Source organism: Semicossyphus pulcher, unplaced genomic scaffold (genome assembly GCF_022749685.1).
Source record: "Semicossyphus pulcher isolate SPU_LCO1_2020_fin unplaced genomic scaffold, fSemPul1.0.p SCAF_14, whole genome shotgun sequence".
NCBI classification, from domain to species: Eukaryota; Metazoa; Chordata; class Actinopteri; order Labriformes; family Labridae; genus Semicossyphus; species Semicossyphus pulcher.
Genome location: NW_027211648.1, coordinates 4,965,441 through 4,987,366, shown reverse-complemented (window position 1 = coordinate 4,987,366; position 21,926 = coordinate 4,965,441). Strand labels below are relative to the sequence as shown.

Below are 21,926 nucleotides of genomic sequence, written 5' to 3'. Positions count from 1 at the left end.
TTACACTACTGATTGTGTAACAGTAAATATTGCTACCACTGTTTTTCCACTGAAAAAACTCAAACTCAAAGCAGAAAAGCGCCCGACGTCATGGGCGTTTTTTCTCATTGTCCAATCGGATGAAAGGAGAGGCGAGCCTTCTGTCAGTTTACGATGTAACGGTTAGGTTCATGACTAATGGGCTAATGATTCGGTGGTTGCCTTAACAACAGTAGAAAAAAAAGCCGCCCCCAGCTGCTAAAACGCGTTCTTTCTGATCCGGCCCTTATCCATTACTTTTATCTAGTCATTAGAACTGTTTCATGTATAAATAATAATATAACGTTTTTTATTTTGTGTAATAAGTTTAGCTTGTCCATAATATTTTCACCTACCTCCTGGAAACTGCTGAAGTATCCCTGGTTAAGAGTCACAGCTTTATTTTACTGCTTCCAACAGCCAATGCTAAAACTAGCATCTGCTTTCAGATTCAGTCCAGTCTGTGCCTCAAACTCACGACTGATTCTTTAAAGGCCAATTACCCTGAGAAAAGAAATCGTCCAAGAAATTCCCCAAAGAATCTAAACATACACTGTGTTTTATATTATAATTAAAGTGTGCAGCTCACATATTAATATGGCTGTACTTGACTGAAGAATAATTTATTGACTGATAGTCATAACATCTCGTCAGATCTATCATTTCGTCCATTTAATTAAAAAATGTCAATTTTTTTTCCCCCCTGTAGTTGTTCATTAGGAATACTGCCATTCAGAAGGATCTCTTAAAATCTAATGGAGCAATCCATGTTATTGAGAAGTGTTTCAATGCTTCAATAATTACTAAGCAATCATAGTAAATTCCCTCAAAATACACCATCAATGACAACAAAAGAATTCTCAGACTACCAAGTAATAAATGAGTCCCCCTTTAGAGGTCAAACCCCTGATATGTGAGCATTTTGACACAGAGCCTTCTACATAGTTTCCAGTTATGAAGACGAACACATTAGTTTTCATATTAGTGTGTCAGCTGACCCAGTGGCTGAGAGATATTGTGTACTAAATTAATCAATCCAGATCTCAAGCCTAGCCTGCAGCTGTGTTACACCACCCCTGCCTTTGCGGCACCTCATCTTAGTATATCGTAAATATTTTTACACAATTTAATTTCCCAAAATGAAGCGACGATAGCAGAATGTAATTTATTTCAAATGGGATGTTGTCCTGTTTGGGAGATTGCTCGTGCTGTAGTTCAATTTTCAGAAACCATTTGTAAAATACGCTCCAAGCTCATACGCCATTACCATAACATTAACCTGTGCGATTCTGCTGACACATTCCATCCAAAATATTTCCCACCAACATGAATGAGTACATTTCGGGTGTGCATCCAGTCTCGCGAACAACTTTGCTTTCTGCATAACTTTCTCCTGGTTTGATGAGCAGGCCTGCAGTGGGAGCTGCATGAAGGTCGTGTCAATAAGCCTCCAGTGAAAGTGTGAATAGGAAAACGTTTCTGAACTTGTGTGACACTCTCATGGTGTCATTCTATTTATTTAAATCAGTTTGAAAGCATTCCTCTTAACGGCTCAACATCCTACCCTCTAACATTATATTCACTAAAGGTGCAGACAAGCATTATGACTGGTTGGTGTTTCATACTTTAGATCAGATAAAGGTATCAGGACGCATTTAAGTGGACTGAGGCCGGTGCAGTCTGGCCAGCAGAGATAAATTCCTTGACTCGTTTTCATTAAGATGATTTTTAACATATTTGATATTTACTGTGTGTAAGCCAAATGTCCAAAAGCAATGAGTAAAATACTGCTGCGTAGCTCCAGTATTTTACGACACAGTTGATCAGGTTTCAGCTGCGGTTTATTTCACTTTTATGATGTTATATCTCCTTCAGCTCTCCCCGCAGAATTTACAGTCCCTGTCAGCCGTTTCTCTTCATCCAACAATTCATCTAAATTTAGTATTTTTCCTGCATTTCTCTGCTGATTGCAGAACAAACAATGCCAAACGTTTGTTCCTGTTCCTGTATTTATTTATAAATCTTTTTGGTTGAATAGAGTCGCATACAAACGTTTTGCTTTTCTTTGGGGCTATGCAACAAGACCAATAATAGTCAACGGTTCAGTGTGTTTTTGTATTCAATACAAGCTCCTTTGTTAGGCTACGTTCAGACTGCAGGCACATGTGGACATGTTTTTTTCATGACAGTGTGAACAGCACAGATCACATGGAGTTTGATCTTTTCAAATCTGATTTGAGTCACTTTCATATCTGCTCCTAAATCACATTCAGGTCTGATGTTTTGCAATGCGACCCGAGTCTGACCTGTCATAACGGAATTAGAGAGACTATTTTCATCACTCTCGATCGACATTCGTCACAACTCTGCGCTGGCGGGACTGTAAATATAAACATGGATGGCGCCTCGAACACCACATCCACACACACTTCTGTTCTGAAGTAGCAGCCATTACTCCACAACATGCCAATAAAAATGTGGCTCTCTTTCTCCTCGTCCTCGTTATCATTTGATGTAGAATTCGCCTCCACGGCTCATCAATTTATACATGAAAGCCTAAACGCTGACTTCCATGGCACCCATGTTCGTTTACGTACGACAGCGCGTTGCGAGTAGTCTTTGTTCAGGACTGTGACCAGTCAAAGAAAAAAATCGGATCTGGAAAATAAATCGGGAATTGAGCTCTAAGGCTTGCAGTGTGAATATAGCTTAGAATTCTATTCGCCACTAGTGGAGTCTCCCCCTTCTGGCCATTAGAAAGAATGCAGGTTCAAATCACTTCTGCACTGGCTACATTCACTTCTGTTATATAACCCATGCTTGGGCTGCACTTTGATGATGCAGACAGTGATGATGCTTCAACAGTGGTGTTGCTAACATGGTGTTGTTGGGTATTGTTTACCATGTTCACCATCTTAGAATACCGTGTTGGCATGCTATTGCTAATACTTGAACAAAAAGATGGAAATGTAGTTTTGCTGCTATTTGGTATGAAACCATACACTGTCAACTTTTAACCTGCAGGCAGCACTAGATGAAAAGTCAGGGTATCTCAAAACTCATAAGGATTAATCATAAATGTCAGCCAATTGAAGGCAGTGTTCACCACTACAGCTAACCGTTACTGAGGCTACAAATCTACCGATGTTCCTGGAAGTATTTGTTATGTCTAGAGTGTGCAGCCTTTATTGGCTAATTAATCGTAAGGTTTGTTCTCAGCCTGACTAAAAACTTTGTGTTTTCAGTCTTTCACATGTACTACCACTCCCCGACGCTGGCTAACAGTAGCGTAGAGGACTTCCCTCAGGGTGGAGACCTGCTCAGGGGAAACAGGAGTGAGGCGGCGGCTGGGTTAGCCATCAGCGTTCTCCCTGAATCCTTCATCCAGTGCACTCGAGAGAGGCCAGTCCTCTGTCTCCTGCTGATGCTCGGGACATTATGGATGGGCTACACCCTCTACCAGTTCAAAAGGAGGTAGGTGCAGCACTGCAGAGCTGCCGCACTGTTAAGATAAATCACTGGAGAAGTTTAAATTGTGTTTGGTCTGGAGCACTCCCGGCGAGGATGAATACTGCTGAGTAGGGCCTTGACTTTAAAGATTGTCAGGAATGACGGGGCTTGCAGGAACTTTCCAGACGGGCTCTCACAAAGCTTCCTTTTCTGTCGAAGCTCCTGTTCCAGCCTGTTATTCAATAAGCATTAATATTCTACTTCTGATTGCTCCCAGTAATCAAATCAACCTCAAAGCCGGATTCAATTGTGTAAGCAGAAGGCAGACCAAGGTACTTAAGCGGTGTCAGGATTGCAGCCATTGTCCTTGTCTTGTCCACAGTAATTGTATTCTTCTATTATATGTCGCTCCCCACTCAATCCCTTCTTCTCTCCCTCTCTCTCTCTCCTCAGTCCGTTCCTGCATGCCAAAGTGAGGGAGGTGCTCTCGGACTGCGCCCTACCGATCTCAGTGCTACTGTTCTCCTTCATCGGCTCCTACCTTTTCAGTGACATTGAGCGTAAGTATCATTTGTTGCTTCAGCAGAGTGCACACATTTTTCCTACTTAAAAATATACAGTCTGCAGGGCTGCAACTAGGGATGCACCAATTTAACCTACTTAAGTCCTGATGCCGAGACCGGGGCTTTGGACGACAGCCAATACCAAATACTGAACTGAGACCAGCGTTAGATTAATGAGCTGTATTCCTTACTGTGTGGAGAAGACTGGGATCAATTATTCTTATATGAGTAAGGCAACTATGTGCATGATTTTTAAAGCTTAAAAATCACCAGGAATTACAACTGCAGGCGCTTAATTGGAGTGTGGTTGTGTTACATTTTGACGTACTACCACCACACCTTGAAACAGTGGCTTTACAGGTAGCTGTAGAAATAGTGTGATGTAGTACACACACCTAGACTTAAACATAGATATTTGATCGTACAGGCTTAAGTACAAAGTAAAGTAGTTTGACACAAGCTCATTAAAATGTTAAGCATACAAGTATTCAAAATAGGGCTTTGTAGCGAACTTAAAGACCCCCTCCAGTGAAAATCAAGTGTTTAACCTTGTAAACATCTCCATGTGGTGTTCATGTGCTACGAGACATATCAGGGACAACATCAGCAGTCATCTCCATGGCTGGGCCTGTCTGCTTTTAAACTGCAGTGTACCAAGGACAGGCTGAACAACACGTTTTCAGATTGGCAGGTTTGAGACGTCACAAACCTAAGGAGCCAATCCTGTTAATGGACGGGGTGACGCTATGCATATCATTATGTGTAACCTATGGCAACCACTTCCTGTAACCGTCATCATAACTTTTGCAAACTCACTACTAACGTTAACGTTACTAGTAATTACTACATTTCAAGCTAGCTAAGTTTCAACAACGACGTGTTTTGTTTTCGGCTGTAATTTTACGAAAGGAGTAACGTAGCACAAAGTGGGCGGGGACTGTGCAGATTCAGGAATTTTTTATGAGGGAGAAGGAGGAGATGCCTTGGGAGGATATTTACAAGGTAATTAAACGTATTTTGCAGACACAATTTATTATTTCAAGCAGAGCATTTTATGTGTCTTAAAACATGACTGGAGCCGGACTTAACAATGACCTTAGAGAGCTGTAGAAAGGCGAGTATGTATTCCACAGCAATAACTCCATTGTTAAATATCTGGGCTCCTTACAACAAATAATAATTTTCTTTGGTGTACCGGATCTTTCTTTGTACTACGATACCCATGAACCTTTGCCCGCTTCTTTAGTAAAGATGATTTCAAATAAGTTGCAGGTTTTATTTTTAGTTTTTTTAAGAGTGGTGCAACATAATTTAAGTTCCCTGATTGGATGGGGATGCACATCAAGGGGTTATATACTTAAATTATTTTCCTTAACGTTTAAAGGTTTTCTAAGAGAACTTTCATGAATGACAAATTGATTAGAAGTTGTCTTTTAACTCAGTCACGCATTCTGACATCCTCATTTCTATTAAAATTCAATTTGACTTGCGTACGGCTGGTTTAATGTTAGATATAGGCCTTTTTTACCGTCTGTAGGTAACATTGCACGTCATGTTAGCGCTTTGCTTTAAAAAAAAATAGGGTCCAGTTTCACAGCATTGCAATGAAAATATGGCATATTAAAACGAGGAAAGTAATTGTCTAAAAAGATGTCAGTGGTTGTTAGTCAGCTGTGCAGCAGTGCTTGTGATATATTAACACTCCAGTGTTTGGACTCTGCTGAATGCCTCTAACTTATGGCCAATTTACTTCCAATACGGTTTGTCAGGTTGTTGCGTGGCCTCCCTAATGTGGCTGCCTTTATTGTCTTTTTATGCTCCTTAATCAAGGCGCAGGGCAAAACACACTGGAGGTTTTCAGTTTGTATTCTCTATTGTTTAGCATCATTTTGAATCTCCATTCATTGTTGCCAAGGCAGCAGCTGTTTTCCAGGGGTCGACGCAGAAACACAGAGAGCAGAGCCAAACCCTCGAGTGAATTCAAATTTAAGTGCCCGGCCAATTTTCTGTTCTTTTACCTCCAGAGACAATAAGTCATAAGATAATAGACCCATTATTGGATTGTCATTTCTTCCTAAATTTAACCGAGCGCACTTAATCCTGCAGCATTTGAGGGGATACAGTCTTAAATTAGATATCCGGCGTTTAACGAGAACAGCCACTCTTAAAAAACAATTGTTGGCGTAAAAACATGAGTCATCACAACAGTTTAGGACATGCTTTTGTTTATGGAGAGGGAATCTGTGGAATTTTATTTGTACTGAATTTAATTTTAGGCAGAAATTAATTATAAAATTGTATTCCTATGACAGTTTAACACTGGTGTTTATAACTTAGCTATTTCATGTCTGACACTCCACTGATCTCACTTTCATTACAGTCAAATGTTACTGTTCATTTAAGCTCAGTTACGGAAGCCCTGAACGGACATGCATCCAATCATTTTATTTACTTTATAAGGAGTTATTTCTGGTCGTGTTCTCGAGATCTCGACTTATCTATCACAAGAAGAGGTAACGTCAGATGATCATAACTCGTATCCCCAGAGCTGCAAAAGCACAAAACGAGCATAGAAACAGGTTTAACTTAACTCATTAGTGAGGGCGACTGCAGCATGGCATGTCCTGCTCTGTAACATCACAGTTTTGTTTTGTAGATTGCCAGAAATTTATCCTGTTATCAACATATCTCAGTGGGAAAACATGCTTTGTTTTTCATAGATTACGTGATAAATAAGTCGAGATCTCTGAACTGAAATGAACTCGTTATCATGTGAAAACCAGCTTTGTTGTCCCGAGAGAACAGGAAAATAAGTTGAGATCTCCAGAAACATTCCAGAAATATCTCGCTATCACAGGAAAACGAAGTAAATAAAATGTACGGATGCATGTCTGCTAAGAGCTTCCTTACACAGTTTTTTCATTATCAATAAATCTGCCGATTCTTTTCGGGATAAAGCAGTTTATTGATTATAAACTATCAAATGAAACAAACAAAAAAGCAAATCATCTTATTTTGGAAGCCAGAATCAGCCAATGCCTTTTCTATATGATCTATAAATTATCAAAGTAGTTGCAATCAATTAACTGTCCGTTATGTACCGTAAAATTCTGTGTATAAGACGCACTTTCAATAAATTATCCTATATACTGCTGTAACCAATATACCAGTATAAAATGCAGAGAGAGGTATTTTATAGTGTTCGGGTATTTTACCCAGGCGATGGCGCTATAATCTAGCTAAAGTTTCGTCAAGGACATGCAGCGTCATGATCGCGTGTGCAGCCGCCACCCTCACAACTATCAATGTTACCGTAGGCTGAGCTCGACTACCACTCCGGTAGCTAGCAGGGTTGCAAACTCGACATGGTGAAAACAGATGGCAGGCTGTAATTTGTGTTTTTGGATGTTTTTTAAATGAAAATAAATTGAAATGGTGCTGAAATAACTGTTTTTTCATGAATGAATAGCTATCGAAACGTTTTTTACAGACAGCGTCTTATATTCTGGATTTTACGGTAATTGATTGACTAATTTTTCTGACTCCAGTTGTAATTTTCTCTCTACTTTTTCCAAACAGTTCCAGTCTTCAAAGTTCACAACCGTCCCACCTTCAGCGTGGCTCCATTCGAGCGGCTGTCAGCGATGAACGTCCTGAGCGCCATGGGCCTCGGCTTCCTCCTGGCCCTCCTCATCTTCATCGACCAGAACATCGTCGTCTCGCTGACCAACGCTCCGGAGAACAGGTAGAGCCAAAGAGTGTTGCCAACCACCCAGCTCAATAATTTTTCCATCTTATAAATGACCTCATTAATAATTAAAGAAAAGTTTATACTGTCAAAGATGATTCATTCTGGTGCCTTAACTGGCTTAAGCTCTGTCTATGACTCGTCAAAAAGCCACTAAAGACCTTTGGGGATCCACTCATCCCACTTTTGGATCTGCTGAAACCAAATATTTGCCGGTCTGATGGGGAGGGAAGAGTAACTGAGCCAGAAACTTGACATCTGAGTCAAACTGTCAGACTCAGGGAGCTCTGAAGAAGCCCCAGAGCCAAAGCACGATTTTGAGCTTGTACCCTCTTCTTTAAAATTTGCATTGGACAGACCAACATGGAGCCATCAGCCATCAACCAGCCCAACGCTGGAAATCTATAATGACAGAATTGCATTTGCATCTGCATTTGTTGGACAGAAATTAATTTGATCTTAACGTCGCTGGAAGGCAAAAAAACCAACATGAAAGTGTGTTTTTCAGGAGTGTTTATCTGCTCACTATTCTCTTGGTGTTTTATAAGGTGTACTGTTGTGATTATATTTACTCTACACATAAAAATACAAACTGGAAATTAAAAGAAATCAAAGCTTCTGTTAGCTGCAGGGTTAATGAACAGAATTCACTACATTTCGCCTTCTTTCCAACCTTAAAGCTCAACAATAAGACAGAAGCTGTGGCTATTTCTGTTCCTACCTTTGTTTCTTTAATTGAGTGCATTCCTTTATTTGATTGATATTTTTTTGTTGCCTGCAAATAAGATGTTTGTGGAACCATTTGGCCAAGTTGTCTATGGTTGCAGAGATCCTGTATTGCATCTGTTCTTTTTTTATCTATTTGTTTTTTATTATAATTAGGGCTGTCAATCGATTAAAATATTTAATCGCGATGAATCGCATGGTCATCCATAGTTAAATCGCAAATAAATCGCACATTTTTTACCTGTTATAAATGTACCTTAAAGAGATATTTTTAATCCTCTTATCAACATGGGAATGGACAAATATGCTTCCTTTCTGCAAATGTATGTTTATTATTATTGCAACATTCCAAAACAGAGACAAATACTGTCCAGAATATTCTACAGAATCACCTCAAAGGTTCTGCATGCTCAGAAAATATGCTGAAAGCATAACATGGCAAGACTGAAGCAACAACAGACGGGCATGTCGACCGTAATAAGTAATAAGTCATTGAGTCTGCAATAGGAGGTAAAAATAACATCATTTTAGTCAAAGTTTAATCACTTAAATCCATGTGTCACAACCTGGTGCTCTCTGCATCAGCTGTGTGCTTCTCCAGCAAGGTATTTAAGACTCGACGTACTCCGGTGGTAACTCCGTTCACATCGACAGTAAATAACTTTTGTCTTGTCGAGAGAACCGTTGAGAGAACCATCGAGCAGGGCTTTGGGGCTGACCCTTTTCTTTATCCATTTCTGCTCACAGAGGTTTGTTTCTGCTCGCTATCCACAACATTACAGCTGCATCGCTTCCTGATGACCCAAACTACGGGGCAGGCGGAGGGTCATCATAATAGAATGTGCGTGCGTTAATCAGGCGTCAAAATAAATAGTGGCATTAAAGGGAATGTGCGTTAACGCATTATTATCGCGTTAACTTTGACAGCCCTAATTATAATTATTAACTATATGTCATTATTATGGGAATTAACATACAGTTAGCTGTTGTTGAACCATTTAATCACTCATACAGTTTTACTGAAGAGAAATATGTGTAAATAAAAAAATGAGATTTTCATTTAGACATCTCATGAACAGAGGCCCCGATGTGTCAGTCTCGGGCTCCTGATGCGTGTCATCCCCGCTCTCTCTTCCCCTGTTCCCGACACTATCCACCGTCCTCTCTCTCAGTGAAGGCACAAACATGAGGCAGGATTTGAATTTCCCCTTCCCCGGGGATTAATGCCGTACATCTTCTTCCGTCTTCTTCTTCTTTAAACGGACAGAAAAATAACCTGAAATGTTTTGCTTTATACGAATAGAGATACACTAACCTGTCATTTAAACTTTTTATCACTTACACATTAACAACCACATTTTAATTGAAGGAAAATATGTGAAAATAAAAGAGAATTATTAATTTAGACACCAAAATATATACAATCCATACCGCTTGTCCTGTTTAGGGACGCGGGGGGCTGGAGCCTATCCCAGCTGTCATTGGGTGAGAGGCGGTTACACCTGGACTGATCACAGGGCTGACACACAGAGACACACTCACCAATGAACCTAACCTCACGAGTATGTCTTTGGACTGTGGGAGGAAGCCGGAGTACCCGGAGGAAACACACACATACACGGGGAGAACATGCAGACTCTACACAGGAAGGCCCGCTACGTCCAAACCAGTGTTTGAAACGGGATTCGAACCGGAACCTTCTAGCTGTGATCTGTGCACCACCATGCAGCCCTCAGTATAATCAGTGTAACTTTATTTCTTTACAAAATGATTGTGATAGATGCTATCTTACCTTTTGAACGACCTATGCACAGTTTTAGGGTGAACCTGTTCTGGAAGACGCTTTCAGAAGCACATATTTACACACACACCAAACACACGCACACACACAGACCCGGCCACAGAGCCAGTGAAGGTGCATGCCAGTGATCCCTCACTAACTTGTGCAGAAAAACCGATCTGTGGCTTCATAAAGGTCGCAGTCATCCTCTTCTGTAAAGTTACTGTAATGTCACGCTCGGCTTACGATGTCATCATCAGTGACATATTGATTCATGCTTTGCCTCGTATCGAGACCATGAGGGAACGCATGAACACGTACGTGGATTTCCACGTATGTTTAACGAGGATAAGTAGTGAAACATGGGAGCGAGTTTATTCAGGTTGTGTTGAAGGGCAGTGCTAACCTTAGGAGAATGATGCCCTTTGTGCTGAGTGTGTGGGTGGCTGCTGTCGCGTGTGTTTACTTCTGAATATTACTGAATGCAAATCTTCTTTTTCCATCTCTATCTTTGTGTGTCTGTGTGTGAAATAATTCATGCAAACCTGTTTTCTACATCTCTATGTGCTTTAGGTGAGTTGTGTTGCTGCAGTGCGTTGTTGTTGACTGCAGAGTGTAACAGTTGTGTTGCTCCCCAGGTTGCTGAAGGGCACAGCGTATCACTGGGACCTGATGCTCTCCGGGCTCATTAACATACTGATGTCGGTGCTGGGGTTGCCCTGGATGCACGCAGCCTTCCCCCACTCCACCCTCCATGTGCGCCAGCTGGCTTTTGTGGAGCAGCGCGTGGAGGGGGGGCACCTCTATGAGACGTGAGTTACCCGCCCTCTCATCGCCGGCGCTAATCAGACGCTCAATTAAAGGTCGTCTTCGGAGCATGCAGCGACTGTAATTTTGTGTTGCAGGCTACTGTATCCCGCGCTTCCCTGATTGCATGATTACTACGTAATTAACCGTTTTCTCTCCGGGTGGAAGAGGTGAGGGAGTTTTTAAGAGATGAGAGGATTAGATTCACCATTCCTCCCACACAGATACTTGCTAAAAGCTATAGTTAGCACATACGCAGGATTTCTTTAACAATCAAGTGTGATAAACGGGGCATAGGGGACCATGTTCTATAAGGAGGAGGAGGAGATCTAATTAGAGATACTGGATGTAGAAAAATGTGCAATTTATAGGTCGGGAAGTTTCATTTTCTTCTGTCTAAGCAGCAGTTTCCAACCTTTTTTAATGTGACAACATTAAAAAAGTAAATTGACTCTCTTTTAAAGCACCTTTTAAAGAGCAGTATCTCAGTGAGCGCTCCAAAATAAAAATAAACAAAGATGAAAGAGACATAAAATACTGACTCGAGAGGAGTGAAGACAAAATAAATAAATTAAAACGACACAAAGGCGAGTTTAAAGAGGAAGACTTTGAACTGCTTTTTGGACGAGTCTACAGATCATGAGCCTGAAGGGAGAGAGTTCAAAAGTTTAGGAGCCACATTAGCAAAGCACAGTGTCCTTTAGAAAAAACTAATTCAGGCAACGCTTCATTTTGCATATTTAGTTTGTGAGTTTCAGCTGTTCAAAAGAACACATTGCTTGATTCTAATCAATTTAAGAGTTCTGAAGAAGCCATTAAGACAGTATGTTATATTTATTTATTAAGATTAACTAGAGCAGTGTGCACTACAAGACATTTGGGCCCGATTCCCCCGTTCAGACAAAAGTAAGCAAATAAATAAGCAAATAATAAGTAAGCAGATTTTTTGATGGTTCTAAAAATGGTGCTTTGGTGCGAGGGATGTTAAGAGTGATTTCAAATCATAAATATTAAACATGTTCAATATTTACGATCGGTCATCCTGTTGTGTGGTGGGAAACCCCGAGGACAGCCGAGCACGCTTTCTGTGAGTCGTCACGTGGAACCAAATGGGCCAATTGTGAAGCGAGCTGACTGAAGGAGGAAGCGCAACAACCGCAGCCATGGTGACAAAAGCAAACGTGAAGCATAACATAACATGTAGAGCCTGTGTTCACGCCGCCTCCACCACTTCATCAACAGTTTGTTCTTTTTTCTTCCTGACTTTTCAGTAAAAAGTCCAAAAACAATCATCGGCAATTCTTCCCGCCCGTCGTCGTGGATGTTTGTTTACTCTAAAGTCGCGTTTGAGCGCCAGAGTTTTGCGAGTCGGTTGTTGGTGAATGAATCTGTAAGTGTGTGGTGTTGCTGTTTTGGCGTAATCGTTGCTCTCCACACACTACAGGAGCAAAACTGTTAAATCTGTGATTATATATCATCATGTGTGGGCTCTCTCACATTTCTCTACGTCTGTTAAGATTTGAAAAATCTTTCATTGTGGCTCAGGCATAAGAAACAAGGCTTAAATACTGTCTGCGAAAGTAAAATCAGGATATGACTTTATTTTGTTCACGTGCATTTCCCTCAAACTCTTGAATTTGGTCAGAAATATTGATAATCTTTCAAATGGAAAATGTGCCGGAACACTGATAAGAAAATCCTGGAGAAAATGTTGTCTGTTGCATTGTATTAAACAATTGTGTGCTCTCCAGTCACCATTTGTTTTTGTGTGTGTGCGTGTGTGTGTGTGTGTGTGTGTGTGTGTCTCCTCAGCATCGTCCAGGTGAAGGAGACCCGGCTGACGTCTCTGACTGCCAACATCTTTATCGGCGTGTCGGTGCTGCTGCTGCCCCTCCCGCTGCAGTGGATCCCCAAACCCGTCCTGTACGGCCTCTTCCTCTACATCGCCCTCACCTCCATCGACGGGAACCAGATGTGCGACCGCATGGCTCTCCTCCTCAAGGAGCAGGTGAGAGATCGGATCAATCGGATGTGCAGATCAAACGGTTGAATGGGTGCCCGCTGCTAGACGGACCAGAGAGTCGAATGATGCTTTATGTCTTTTAATCTAATCAGAATAAGAAGTAGGAAGGGTTTAGAGAATTCAGACAGAGCAGCTTTTAAATTGTCATTACTCTCTTGTCTGGTATCTTCCATCCATCGTCTGTTATTACTTTACTTCTCAGTTACATTTAAATATCAAATCAAACATTGCAGAACACTTTCCCCAAAACAAACAGGATCTCTCCTCTGAGTGTCTCTCCTCCCGTGTGTCCGATTTAACCTTCCTGCTCGAAGCAACACTTGCCATTTTCCCCTCAACTGTGCTGCGTAACCTCACGCGCTGGCGCCTCCAAATGGTAGTGAGAGGTAACTGTTCAAGAACATGTAATGTTGCCCCCCCCCTCCTCTACAGCTCAGTTTATTCACATACAATAATAAATAATGGAACAATCACATGAGGCACGGTGGAGAAATGTGATATATGGGACAGCCTCATACGCTCTCTGAAGCGAGAGGAAAGCCGCCCCAGTACTAAGATCACACCATTAATATGTATGTTTTTCTAGCTCATCGTCTAGATGTAAATAGTGCATGTGTTCACAGCATAATGAACAACCTATAAAACTAACTAACTAACTTATTATCACTAGCTACTTTAAACCTTGATCAAATAGGTCAAATACAATCAAACAAAACAGATGGCAAATGGAAAAAACAACGTCATTTAAATGGATTTCGTTTAGAAGGAGATTTATTTGTTGTTATTACGTTTTTTAATGTCTTAAAATTTGACTTAAACCAAAGTACACAAAAATCCTGTCATGTCATTTTAGAAATCTTGTTGATAGTTCAGGAAAACGTTAAACAACACAGGCTTTGTTTGGATATTTAAAGTTAAAAAAAGCAAAAGACCAACCGACAAGAAAAATGTGAATACAGCTCCAGAAAAACATGAGAGAGAAACTCCAAATGTTCCTTAAATCAGAGTCTCTCTCTGCATCTCACGGCCCGGCCCAATCCAGATCTGAACCCTAAAACCTCCTGAATGTGATCAAGAGGGAGACGGACGGTCACAAGCCATCGAACAAAGAGCGGCCTAACGTCGCACAGCAGCTCTGTGACAGACCGGTGGAGAGCGTGCAGAGATGCATAAACGCTGTGATTAAAAACCAGTTTATTCCATCAAATACGGATTTTAGTATTCTGTTGTTTAAACATGAACTTGTTGTCTTTGCGTTACTCGAGGTCTGAAAAACATATTTTTATTATCTTAACCAGTCGTTATTTTCTGCAAATAAGAGACCTCGGTGAGAATATTGGATTTGGAAGTCGGAGAAATGTTATAAACAAAAGATCATTTTACACAAACACAAACCGATAAATAAATAGAAGAACCAGAGAAGAAGGTCTCTTTTTTCCGGAGCTGTATTTCAGTGCATGCGGCTTCTTTAGTCTGACTATTATACTTACTAAAAAGTTTCTTTATCTTGTCACTAAATTTTACAATATTCAACATAAAGGTCAAATTCAGATTTCAAAATAAAATGGCAATTTTAAACGTTTTTTTTTATGGTTAAAAGTCATTTTTGTATTTCACTTTTATTTACAATTTTGAAAATGAAGGTCAATGTCAGTCAAAGAAAGTCCTCAAACATTTATATATAATAATAACAATACTTTATCTGTATATCACTTTTCAAGACAGGAGCGCAAAGTGCTTTCCAGAAACAACTGCAAAGAGACGATCACAAATGTAGATAAAAAACACAAAATACAGAATGCAGTTTAACGGCTGTATAAAAGAAAACAATAAATACAACAAGCAAAAGGTAGTAACATACAAAAACGTTAACGTATCCACACCAGAACGCTAATAGAATTAGCTGTCAGCTAAAAAGGTACGTTTGTAAAAATGTGTTGTAAGACAGGATGTAAGACGGTTCCAGAGCTGAGGGGCCTTTACAGAAAAAGCTTGATCGCCTTTTGACCGCAACCTCGACTCTGGTAAAGTTAGCAGGACAATGCGGCTGATCTAAGACGCCTTCTTGGGCAGTAACACGTTAAAAGCTCACTTAAATACTCTGGTGCCAGGCCATGTCAAGCCTCGTATGTGATGAGTCAAATTTAAAAAAGGTGTAATAAAATGTTTCATGTGCTTCACAAACTCTAAACTTATAATAGTCGTAGAAATAGGACAATAATCTCTTCATAGGGAGAGGTCAGACTCACAGCTGAAGATCACAAGGTGAAAATCTGTTCCTAACAAGAAGCTTCAGTCTCATGACACGTTTACACACGTTTACAGGCTTCAGCTGTGGAGAGCGGGGATCTGTTGAGTCTTGTTTTTTGAACGCTCCAGATAAGTCATGTTTCTCAAAATGATTGCAGGTGCTAACAAAGATTGTGAAGTTGTTTATCAGCTTTTGTACCTGACACCAGATCAGTGGGGGGAGATTAGTTTGTTTTTGTGGCAGCTCCGCTTCCACTGGAAAGACAGGTCTATTTTTACATACAGATCTTATCGAGCGCAGGTGTAAAATAATATCAGCAGCTTCCTTCACACAGGACGACCCTCGCTTTATAAATGCACTTATTGTTCTTTATAAGACAGCATCCTCTGAAAGCTAAATGTTATTTATGATGGAAAAGCTGCAGAGCACTTCTTGGACGTGTGTGGGCCGTCCACTTCCCTGAGTCATTTCTTTAAGACGGCAGGAGACCTGAGGACAGCGAGGAAAAGAACCTCAGGGTAGATTGTATTTTAATCTGTCCTGATCCTCCTCTCACCTCCCGCAGACGTCTTACCCGCCCACCCACTACATCCGCAAAGTGCCCCAGAGAAAGATCCACTACTTCACCTTCCTGCAGATGATGCAGCTGCTGGTGCTGTGCACGTTTGGCATGTACCCGATACCGTACATGAAGATGATCTTCCCTCTGCTCATGATCCTGCTAATTCCAATCAGGTACGACCGAGCAATTTAGTCTCACAAAATGAATTTCTCAAGTGCTTTGAAGCAGGATGACATTCAGGAGGCACACAGGTAACGAGTGCCGTGTTTGACCTGAATCTGCCTCTGCATGAAAACACATCTCAGCCTCAGCACGATCTGGGGACTAATTCTGTTTTTGTCATAACCACATGTCTCCCTAAACCGCCGCTCGTAGGAGAATAACACAGACAATTCTAGTTCTCTTAATGATGTTTTTAAAGTCTAGGTTTGAATGCGTTTTGACTGGAAACATCTGGCTGCAAGTATCTGTGCTGCAGTTCATCAGCACAGTCCAACCAAACATGCTGTGTACTGACAGCAGATGGGTGCGGTACATTATATATGATATTTGTACATTCGCAGAATAATTTACCAGGCACGCACGCTGCATCAAACTAGTCGATTGTCTTCAATAAAAAATGATGCACTTGGGAGACTGTTAGACTGAGATAAACTTTTTTCTTGTTAGAGGCATCAGTATATATTTGGATCGATTTCTGCTCGGCCAAGAAGAACATTTTACACTTAGCAAAAGTTGCTTTTCAGTTTTCTGAAAATTCTGGGTTTCATTACAATAACTGTGCCGATATTAGTGAATCTTTACAAACTGCTGCCTATTTCCAACAGACGCTGAGCAATATCAGCATTAAGTTGTGTTTCTGGGGACCTGGTGAATGTTAGTCCAACACTCACTCTCCTTCTAGCTCTGTTTTGGTCTCCACCAACTCCTCAGGGAAATATCTGTCTCCATATTCGGCAGCTTGTCACTAACTATGTCTGTCTGCTGCTTCGTGCTGGATAAAGTACATGATTTTTTTGTTTGACACAATGACTGTATATAAAGATGGACGACGTGTCTCCATCTGCTCTCATTTTACAAAACTGAAGCCAAAACACCGACGCGACGGGCGCTCCTTTGGAGCCAGAGCTGCGCAGTACAGATCGGCGGGCTGAGCTGCCGTAGCCACTTCCGCTAGCAAAACACACACTTAATTTACCGATGAAAACAGCAAGGATCCAGCTCGTCAGCGTGTTTAACAGCAGAACAGCTTCTTTGTGTTGGTCTGAGGTTAAAGTTCACAGGTATGGAAACTTCAATGACTGTAGTGATTGTTTTAGTTACGTCTCCTGTCGCCGTTCGTCCTTCACTCTGCTAATCCGGAACAGATCAGCTGCAGGAGCCGGATTTGTCAACAGAGCTGTCAGTCATCCTTTTGACAGCATCAAATAACGACTCATGTCCCATCTGTTAACATGGAAGAGGCGGGCTTTATGAGCTATACTGCAGCCAGTCAGCAGGGGGCGCTTGAAATGTTTTGGCTTTTTTGGGAGCTGTCATGTCGTCCATCTTTTTATACAGTCTATGGTTTGACACAACCATCAACACTAACTGCTACCTCAAGTGGACTTCAACTGACTTCCTCCTTTGCTCCAATCATACTTTTTAAAGCCGCACGTCTGACAGTAATCGTTGATATTGGCGGTCATTGAGACACACGAAATTTACGGTGCCGTTTTGGACCCATCATGCACAGTTTGGATTATCACCTTGCTTGTGCAACCTCAACATCTGTAACTGTAACTGAACTGCATTGGAGACAACAATGTAACGGTTATAGGTATCTTAAGGCAACAACTGAAGTATTTGTGTTTCTAAGCTTGATCCAAAAGGCAATTTGGAGTTGGTTGAAGTTCTTCACCTCTCATCCAAAAGGCCTCATCGGTTCTAAACTGACTGGCGGACGGAGCTTGAAATTTCTCGCTCCAGTTGCCTTTTGGAGCTTAGAATGAGCGTGCCCTGGATGACTGAGAACCTGCACAGACAAAAAGCATTTGTGGACACATAAATTCTTGTACATCAACCGCGGCTGTACGGTTGAATTGCTCTATTGTTTACCTGTTCTTCTGAGCAGGAAGTGATGAATCTTCTCTGATAAAATCCGACATGTTCAGTTTGTTTCCTCATTGCTCGTCTTACAAGTAATAACTGACAAACCCTCTGTCTTCTCTTTGTTCAGGAACAACGTGCTTCCTCATATCATTGAGGCCAAATACTTGGACATAATGGATGCCCAACACATGTAGCTACAGATGGAACCACCAGTTCTGGAACCCCAGAAGAGACGTCCAGAATTCAAAAAAATAAATAAAAAAAGAGATGAGGATTAAAAAAAACAAACATATTTTTCAATGCAAAACTGTACGGAAGCAAAAAAAGGAAGGAGAAACACCGACTGTTTTGATTTTTGTATCCGATAAGAACATTCTTACAGGTGAAGCACTGGAAATGCGGGAAGTCGGTGAGGAGGAGAGATGAGGGGAAATGTTTTCCGGACATGGACAGACAGCATCTCTCTGGGGAAAAACCGAAAAAACAGGACCGCCCAGAACTCCCTGTTTCACCTCCGTTTGACCCTGTCAGATTGTTCAGTGCCATATACCTCCATGTTCTCCTCTCACACCTTTACATTATATGCTAACGTTTCATCTGCGTGTTAAGCTATGGGTAAGTGCTTAAAGTACTCACTAGTACTGTGTGAGTCCGCTGCCAGTAGAGTACTTAGACAGGTGTAACGGCACAATGTAAGTATGAACAATATCTCTTTGTGACACTTTGCACTCACGTCGTGTTTTTACGCTGTCATTTCGGGTCAATTTGACATACTTACACTGTGTTGATGAGCACTTAAATACTTTTCCGAGAGTTAATTTAGTGGTTAGAACACTGCATGGAGGCCGCAGCAGATTAATCTGTTGTATTCCTGTCAGCGTGCGGTGTTACAACATTAACATTCCTGCATCTTTTAGCTGCGATGCCCCCTTTTTCTACGAAGGACATTTTTACTTTCAGAATCATTCCAGCGTGCATATGTGTGTGTGTGTGTGTGTGTGTGTGTTTGAGATTGTGTGTGTGTTTGTGTCATGGACACATTCCTAATCTGTCCTTCATCCCGCTTCCTGCCAGCTCTTCAGAAAACCTCATTTTTTTTAAGGTGGAACTCGAGTACTGAAAAACAGAATACATTCCACAGGTATAAATAATATATGTAATTATTTAGAACGACAGCACAAACCAAAACATCTAGTGAAATCTTTATCAAATTATAAATATATTAGAATATATTATGGCAATATACGAAAAGTATTTTAGGTTAATTAAGATACAATATTTATTTATCATGATGACAGTTTATCTTTTATGATACTTTGTGTGTTTACCCTGAACTGGAAAGAGATCTATACTTCTCTGTTTTTTGCTCCTTTACATTCCACACTTACTGGTTGTTGTATTTCTCAGTGTGTTGTCTTACATCAGGCTTTTCCGCTGTGTTTACATACCCAAACCCCCCTCCAGCTCCATGTCTAAGACCAACACAGTTCTGGTGCATTGCTGGGAACGATGAAAGTCTGGTGAAAGGTTCAACGTGTCAACTTGAAACAAAAAAAATATATATTTGTGGTTTGGGTTCAACGAAAATGCATCCCTTTTTTTATTTTTATTTTTGTGAACACGTGTTCAAAGATGCGTTTTAGAATAATCTGGTCTTGTTTTCTATTTAGATGTTATGATTAGATCGATGCTTGCAAACGTTGTCATGTAATAATCCAGACGTCTGGACAGATTATCTTGTTATCTATTTAACAAAAAGAGAAAAAAAAAAAAGTACAATTCCGAGCAATGTTTTGCTTAAAGCATGACTCACTGGGTTTTTTACAATGTGATGCCAATGGTCATGTATCCTACAATAGAAAAAAAGTAGCAAGTCAAACAGTAACATCTCAGTAAACCGAATGCAATGCTCAATATTCAGCAATACTGTGTATAAAAACAACACTTCACTGGGGAGATTCGGGTTTCCCAGCGAAGCGAAAAAACAGGCCAGCTATATTTTCTCACACGGCAACTTTTCAGTGCATCCTCACGGTACAAAAACAGCTCTATTCCGATTCAATTATCGCGCACTTTCAGGAAGAAAAAAAAAAAAAGGTTTGCCTGCCAACGAGGCATTCCCGGCGCCGGATTTCATCACGGTTTAGTTGCTCTCCCAGTTTCCAAATGGCAGCTCCCTCATGCAGTCTTGTTCAACTTTGTCTTACAGATGTGAGAAAGATGTCCAATTTAAGCAGATGTCTCATGCCGAGATAGCAAAGCATGAAGGGAAAGCTCTGAGGCGTTTGCATAATCCTTGGACTGAGGCTTAAGGCAGCACTAGTGACAGAAGAGAGAGATTGTGAGGTATGAAGTAATATGTACAGTTTGCAATGCAAAGTTTAGTTTCTATCAAATATCCATTATAATCCATGGCAAGGTATTAGTTTCTAACTTTGGAGCGAGTACAGAGATTTAACCATTCTTCTTCTTATGTGACAGTATTGTTGTTGTTCCTTGATATCTTCTCTGTACTGACGATTTTGGAATAGCAGCAAACTTCTCTCAGAGGACTTTGGATTCAGAGTGAAATAAATATGACTCTGTCTGTGAAACCTTGACTCCCCTCCTCCTAATTGGATTTGTTTGAAAAATTGCGTACTGTGGTGTTTTGGTTTTTTCTTTCTTTTCTTTCCCTGATTTCATATAGCCTACTTTTTCTAATCATGAATGTAAAGATGTGTGGATTTTTATATAGCATATTAATTTAGGTGTCAAACAGAATCTGTAATTTTGTCAAAAAGATCAGCTATATTTGTAAGCTGTAATATGTAAAAATGAGAAAAAAATGGTTATCAAACAGAATGTGTTGGTTTATTATAGTATATATATATACTGTACACTGAAAAAGAGAGACTATCTCAAGCTGTTTGCCAAATAAAAAGTAGTAGTGATGTAAATGTTTGTCTTTGCTTGTGTTTATTGAGGTGCCTGTCAGACATGTTGAACCACGGCAAACACTGCACATCTTCACAGTGTTTATTTATAGTCTTTAGAGAAGGATTACCTCTAATATTACTGACCTCCTGTCAAGTTCTCTAGCTCCACTGCCAGGCCAACATTTCCCCGAGACATTTTGATTCACGATAAATTTGACGTTGAATTTATTTTTTATTTTATAGGGCCAACTCTATTAAGAATAGTTTCACTAGAGAGAATAAAAACTGATGTTCTGTAGAGTTTGAAGCTATTGCTCGTTTTTAACTAAGGTATCTCAACAAAGGTGTACATGTTAAAGGTTTAATAAGGAGGATTTTTCCTGCATTTTGTCAACAACACATTCAAACTGGGCCCCTCCACCTGGGCTCTTCGTCACGACCACCCCACCAAGCTAACACCGACAGCATCACGGTTACCTTTGTGCTAGCATGCTAAACACCGGTTACCGTTGCGCTAGCATGCTAAACACCAGTTACCTTTGTGCTAGCCCGGTCGAGGCACCTACTTGTCCAACAGAAAGAAGGCCAACTCTGCGTCGCTCTTTCGTCATGTTCACCGCTCTGAATGGGCCCCAGTTGCTAATATGAACCACTCCCACACTCACCTGTACGCTGTGATTGGCTCAGGGAACCACAACAGCGCCCCTCCTGAATAGATGCAGAAGGAAGGGTCTCACAAGGGTCTGCACACACACTCACAACACACATGTATAGAGGCCCATAAGTGATGATTTATATGATATTTGTAAAAGTCTATATTTAATGTTTCAAGGAAAATCCTACTTATTATACCTTTAAGCGCTAAATAGTTACATAATTACATATAAATATTTTACATGTTTGAATCTAAAGCAGGTGATCAACTTCAAAACAACAATCACTGTTTATTGAACCAACCAAATGCATTAAAACTAGTATCAAGGGGAAAC

General features: G+C 40.7%; 1 protein-coding gene across 2 annotated transcripts in view; it reads left to right on the top strand.

Moving 5' to 3' along the window:
- The window catches only part of slc4a11 (solute carrier family 4 member 11), a 103,836-nt gene extending 84,814 nt beyond the window's left edge, over positions 1 to 19,022 (top strand). For both annotated transcript variants that reach the window (XM_069661492.1, XM_069661491.1), the window contains 7 exons: positions 3,264 to 3,492; positions 3,922 to 4,028; positions 7,611 to 7,776; positions 10,924 to 11,097; positions 12,905 to 13,100; positions 15,932 to 16,101; positions 18,147 to 19,022. In XM_069661492.1, the coding sequence (XP_069517593.1) occupies positions 3,264 to 3,492; positions 3,922 to 4,028; positions 7,611 to 7,776; positions 10,924 to 11,097; positions 12,905 to 13,100; positions 15,932 to 16,101; positions 18,147 to 18,213 (1,109 nt within the window). In that variant the 3' untranslated portion in view covers positions 18,214 to 19,022. The remainder of the gene's footprint in view (positions 1 to 3,263; positions 3,493 to 3,921; positions 4,029 to 7,610; positions 7,777 to 10,923; positions 11,098 to 12,904; positions 13,101 to 15,931; positions 16,102 to 18,146) is intronic.
- Positions 19,023 to 21,926: the final 2,904 nt, after the last annotated feature.